This window comes from Amblyomma americanum, chromosome 1 (assembly GCF_052857255.1).
Source record: "Amblyomma americanum isolate KBUSLIRL-KWMA chromosome 1, ASM5285725v1, whole genome shotgun sequence".
NCBI lineage: Eukaryota > Metazoa > Arthropoda > Arachnida > Ixodida > Ixodidae > Amblyomma > Amblyomma americanum.
Genome location: NC_135497.1, coordinates 496,892,452 through 496,898,178, shown reverse-complemented (window position 1 = coordinate 496,898,178; position 5,727 = coordinate 496,892,452). Strand labels below are relative to the sequence as shown.

The 5,727-nt window shown below is 47.8% G+C and overlaps 1 protein-coding gene across 1 annotated transcript; it reads right to left on the bottom strand.

Moving 5' to 3' along the window:
- Positions 1–683: 683 nt before the first annotated feature.
- LOC144127773 (uncharacterized) lies at positions 684–4,001 on the bottom strand. The gene is made up of 7 exons (XM_077660671.1): positions 3,643–4,001; positions 3,100–3,149; positions 2,934–2,972; positions 2,630–2,719; positions 2,503–2,540; positions 1,757–1,976; positions 684–1,245 (listed from the first exon to the last, which is right to left on the bottom strand). The coding sequence occupies exons 1-7, from the start codon at positions 3,999–4,001 to the stop codon at positions 1,115–1,117; spliced, it is 927 nt and encodes a 308-aa protein (XP_077516797.1). The 3' UTR covers positions 684–1,114.
- Positions 4,002–5,727: the final 1,726 nt, after the last annotated feature.

Here is a 5,727-nt window from a genome sequence, read left to right as displayed (position 1 = left end):
GCCCGCGTTCACGGTGAACCCGGCGGCTGAGATCGAAGCGAGCACCGCCCGAACGTGCCTCACATGCTCCTCCCAGGTGTCTGAATAAATTGCGAGGTCATCTATGTAGGCGCATGCGTACTCGCGGTGCGGTGCTAGTACCTGGTTTATGACCCTCTGAAATCTCGAACTCGCATTCCGAAGGCCGAACGGCATGACCTTCCATGCGTCCTGCCCCACCGGAATGTCGTGAGGGCCTGTGCCTGCTCGTCAAGGGATATTTGCCAATAGCCTCTCAGCATGTCTATTGTCTTCATAGCTGATGAAGTTGGCTTTCTTTACTCAGAACAGCAGCTCGGACGGTACCCAGGTGAAAATTTCCTGCTGGTTTCCTGCTGGTTTTCTACTGGTTCCAGCAGTGCTGGTTTATTAGCACATTCCCAGCAGCTACTGGAACCAGCAGCCACTGGAACCAGCAGCCACTGGAACCAGCAGCCACTGGGACCAGCAGCCACTGGGACCAGCAGCCACTGGGACCAGCAGCCACTGGGACCAGCAGCCACTGGGACCAGCAGCCACTGGGACCAGTAGGTGATGGAACCAGTAGCTGAAACCAGTGGCTGCTGGTTCCAGCAGAGGGTTGCAGGAAGTCGGCCGTATGTTCTGGTACACTTTTCAGCAAATTTCGAGATACGAAGTATGCAATCATGATTGCTATCCTGACTGCTCCATTCTAACAATCAACCTGCTAATCGCGTGGCTAAGCATCTTTGTGCTATGCTGACAGCGTCCATGTGGATCTTGTTCAAGCACAGTCATAGTTTTTCAGATTTTAATCTGCTTGTGCAGCTTTGATTAGTACATCCATCCAAGTAGGCTGTCTCACACTCAGAGGAAAACTGGGAGCGCGTGACTGCCACGCTTTGCGAAGAGCTGCTGCCGACAGCCGGGGACAATCAGCGGCAAGGGTGCATGCGCAAAGAACGAAGCCGGCTGCTCTTTCTGCGCATGTGCCTGGTGTCGCCCAGTCACGCCGGCTGTCGGCGGAAGCGCTTCGAGAAACACGGCGGCCACACACTCCCAGTTTCCTTCCAAGTGTGAAACAGTCTGTACATTAGAACATCCATCAAGTTTTTCAAAATTTGATCTGCTTGCGCAGCTTGGACTTTAAGAGGTCCTGAATTTTTTTAGTTAGAGTTCTTGTTAATGTCTTCTCAGCTTCCTCGGTGCTGACAGACTTCTGGACGCCCCAGTGCTTGAGTGTTTCTAAAAAGAGACAAGTCATTTTCCAGCATTACAAAACAAATACCAGTTGTTGCAGCAACTACGACTGCCAGTTATGCAGCTGGAGCTTGGCAGTCAGCCATGAATTAGATTTATGGCATAAAGGCTTCAACACTAGACGGAAATGCACATTGCTTGTCAGCTTTACAAAAACCACCAAGCCAAGCTTTCCTGTATGTCATCTGAAGCAGTGCAGTTTCATGTGCACCAGAATACTGTAGGAACACAGCAGCCAGTGTAATGCACCCCATTCAAATTTACCTGAATGCAGAGGCTTGGGGTGTAGCGATATACAATTTTGATAATTCCAATATTACTAAGTACAAGGACCTCTGTGCACACGTAATATATATTGACAGAGGTAGTTTGGGAACATGCTATGCCAAAAACATGAATCCTGCTACTGCATTTTTGTTCATGCTGCCAGGCTGTAAAAAGATCACTTATGGCATGCAACAGTACAGACAACAGAAATTATTCATGCCAGCTGTACCTGAAACAACAAGAAGTTTCTCAGGCGTCAGGGGTTGCTTTGGCAGCTCCCCCAACGCTCTCTTCTTGGAACAAGCAGTCCCCGTCACACTCCTGGTTACAAGGACATCATTTCCCCATATTGCTTGTGCTGTGTCCTTAATAACCAAAGTTGGTTTTTTATTTTTAAATATTTTCTCAGCACATGTGCCACTTATTACGATGCCTTTTGTCAAATAGAACTGTGAAAAGAGGAAAATAATGGAGGAATTTTTGTTACAGCTTGGTTGAGGTCACAAGAAGAAAAAAGGCATTCAAATAAATAAAAGACTATGACAACAGCTGCCCTCAGCATTAATTTATGGCCATGAACTCAAGAAATGAAAATGCCGAGGATAATAACTGTACTGTAAGCAACAATGAAACATGAAAACCACTGCATGTTGCTTCTGGTAACTGTACAGCCAAACTAAGAAACTATTTGGCCAATGTACATTTCACGCCATTATTAGGATGTAGCACATGAATAATAATGTGCTCCTTGCTATTGCCCCACATAAAAAGGATAAATGCGCTCAGGTCACGCAGGCGTTCATGTTTGCCGAACGTGCACGAATTGAAATTTTAAACTTGAGCATGCCTAGAAAAGCCCTTGCGTTTGTAAAATAAAAATACGGTAAACATACTGCAGACAATAGGATTTTGGAGTCAGCTGCATTATTTAAGATCCATTGAGTATGTTTAACTTATTGGCATAGTATTACTCACAGAACCATCTTCCATATAACTGAATTCTCCAGTTGGAGCTACAAGAGAGAAAAATAAGAATCCTTGTCATGTCATACACAAAACAAAGTAAATAATGTTTGAGGTGATATCTGAGCCTACTGCTTACCTGGAGGTGTAAGGAAGTGCTGCTGCTGCTGCTCTTCTCCCGGACTGCTAGTGCGCTCTTCTGCTTCTGTAGCAGCAGATAAGCACGCCACTGCACAAAATTCAGAAACATTTAAAACTTGTGCTTTTGAATTGAAGACAAATGTACCGTCAATGAAAATAGAACCACTACTCACAGGGAGCGCATTTGCTGGGGTCCGCGTTGTCGATCTCCAATGGTTCTAAAGTTAAAAAAGGTATACTGATAATAACTGTACCTCCTGTTTTTAAATGCAATGAATTACATGAAAAACCAAAGTACTTACGCCCAACCAAGTCTTCATCGGCAGCTGCCACAGGAGGTGCTGCAACAAAAATGGGTTGGGAGTAACAGTAAATGTTATGAAGAGGTGTCATCCACGTCAGTTTGCTGCTTGAAACCTCAAGCCTGTTAAATTTGGCTGTACACGCTGAAATCATCCCATAAAGTACCACGAGCGTGCAGTGCCAGTTCAAGCAGGTAAAGCGCGCCATAGCACTGCCTGCTTCCAAAACAAATGGTCAAGTGCAGACCTGATAGTTTGCTATCTTTGAACTTTCAGACAGAAAATCACACCGAAGTGTTGCCATAAACCAGACCCAGAAACAGCTTTGTTGAGAAAAGTTATGTGGCTTGACTACTCACTTCCACAGTTCGGCCCCAACTTTGCTTTTACCTATCCCGCTCAACTTTTCAAGAAAGAACCGTCATTTCATTAGCATGGCGGTTGTATCTTCTCTAACTTACAGATGCTGCCATCTTGCTGCAATACAACTGCTGTATTTGTTAATTCGTGCTGCACTTTTGCAAAACAAATAAATGACGTGAAGCACTCTTTGCACTGCTCCAGCAAGTGCACCAGGTACAACCAAACCTCTCATAGCATTTGCTTAGCACATACTGCTGGGCCAGTTGTTATGGCAAAAAAAAAGAAAAAAAACTGACTTCATGAAGCGGGAGGAAAGTCTGCTGTATCATGGCACAAGTCATGTAACCCATGCATAGTTTCCAAAGCATCACATGAAGTGCCAACAGGAAACAAACCTGTGGTCATGCCTCGACTGTAGTGCGCCTTGCCTTGTTGTTCGACTGTACAGAAGAAAAAAATGAACAAGTTTACAAAAAGAACATCAGCTGTCATGTTGAAACATATTACATGAGAACAAAAAGCATTCTTATGCTGAAAAATTTTGCTTTCAAGGCACCTTTGCAGGCTTGCAACTTGCGCTTTCAAAAATACGTTGTCGTCCTGCAGTTCCTGGGCGCGAGATTTCCAGTACTCTTTTTCCTTCTCGAGCTCGCTTTCCTGCAGCTCCTGGGCACGTCCTTTCCAGGTTTCCTTCTGCCTTTTCATGTTAACCAGGGCCCGGATTACGGAACTCGCTCCGACCGCTCTACAATTGAGAGCGCTCTAAAATGCCCGCTCCTATTGGTTGCCGGCGCCATTTTGAAAAGTTGCGTCACGGGAAGCTGCAATGGCGTCACGGACAAGAAAAAACGCATGACGTTGAACACCTAATTATGCCCGCGGTTTTAGACTGTTTTTTGCGACCGCGAAGAGTCGGTCTACAGAGTTTTAGAGGGAAAATGGCGGCGGCGGCGTCTGCTGTTTATTGGTGGCGGAGGCGGCAACGTCGGCGCCAGCAACGACGAAGGACGGTGTACGAGGACGCGTATGACTTGCCGGACGAGCTGTTCCGTCGGTTATTTCGACTCGATAAGGAGAAAGTGGAGTGGTTGTGCGGTGAACTTGCAGACGAACTGCGAGGCGTACGGACGAGCGTTTTGTCGGTGCGGCGGCAGGTGCTGTGCGCTCTCCGTTTTTTTTGCCTCCGGGGGCTTTCAAGTGTGCGTCGGCAACGAGCAGACCGTCGGCCTCGCACAACCGACGGTGAGCAAGTGCGTGCGGCGTGTGGCTGAGGCCATCTGCAAAGTCGGCGCACAGAAGGGATGGGTGCGTTTCCCGGCGTACCCCGAGGAAAAAGCGGAAGCGAAGGCGACCTTCCTTCCCCGCGGCACCATCCCCGGCGTCGTCGGCTGCGTCGACGGCACGCTGATTGCCATAAAAGCGCCGCGGGGAGACCCAGCAAACCGGGCAGCATTCTGGAGCCGCAAAGGATACTATGCGATGAACACCATGATCGTGAGTAGACTGGCTTTCTGACCGCATGGGTTCGAAAGCCGCGACCTCGACAGTGGAAGTTCACGTCCAAGATTGTCTGCCTGTGTTTCTCGCAGATCTGCGACGCAGACATGAAGATCCTTGCGGTCGACCCTCGCTGCCCGGGGTCTTGTCACGATGACTTTTCTTGGCGCTACTCACGGCTGCGTCGGAAGGTGGAGCACGGGCTGCTGGAGGATGGAGAGTTTCTTCTGCGTGAGCAGCACTTCGACAGCACGTATTAAGCTACAGCAGTGGCTCATACTTAAAAGAGGCGGGTTATAACATGGATGACATGCAACAATATGATGTATCGTATTTATTTTTGTGTATTTACTGTTACTGCTGGTGCAGAGGCACAAGAAACATTGTTATAAAGTGAATCGTATTTCAAGCGTAAAACATCAAGGCAGAAGAGGTGTGCACATCGTTATTGTCGTGTAAGATATCACAGTACATCATTAACCTAGAAGGCTGTCCTTACAGAGGTACCCCTTAGTCATGAATATTCTGCATGCCTATGAATTCTGGTTCAGCATACTGGCTTTGAGCTGCTTGATATGAATCATTTATTACATAGGCAACAACACACTTCACTGCAAATTTTGGTCGTGCAGGATACAGTGGATATCCACTGGAGCCGTGGCTGCTCACACCAGTGTCAGGGCATCCTGGTGCAAACACTGCAGAAGGGCAGTACAACGCAGCACACGCCTCAATGCGATGTGTTGTGGAACGCTGCATTGGTGTTCTCAAAAGCCGCTTCCGGTGCCTTCAAAGGTACCGGACACTTCACTACGAGCCGGAGCGGGCGGTGGTCATCATTGCAGCGTGTGCTGCGTTGCACAACATCTGTCTTGAAGAAGCCCTGGCTGCAGACGAAGACGACACTACTGATGACCCTGACAACAATGGACCA

What these genes read in the sequence shown, in the direction of transcription:
- LOC144127773 (XM_077660671.1), bottom strand. Translation starts at nt 4,001, where the DNA reads ATGAAAAGGCAGAAGGAAACCTGGAAAGGACGTGCCCAGGAGCTGCAG. An exon ending in ACTGGCACTGCACGCTCGTG is followed by an intron (nt 2,973 to 3,099) that starts GTACTTTATGGG and finishes TTTTTGTTGCAG; the next exon opens with CACCTCCTGTGGCAGCTGCC. An exon ending in CGATGAAGACTTGGTTGGGC is followed by an intron (nt 2,720 to 2,933) that starts GTAAGTACTTTG and finishes AATTTTGTGCAG; the next exon opens with TGGCGTGCTTATCTGCTGCT.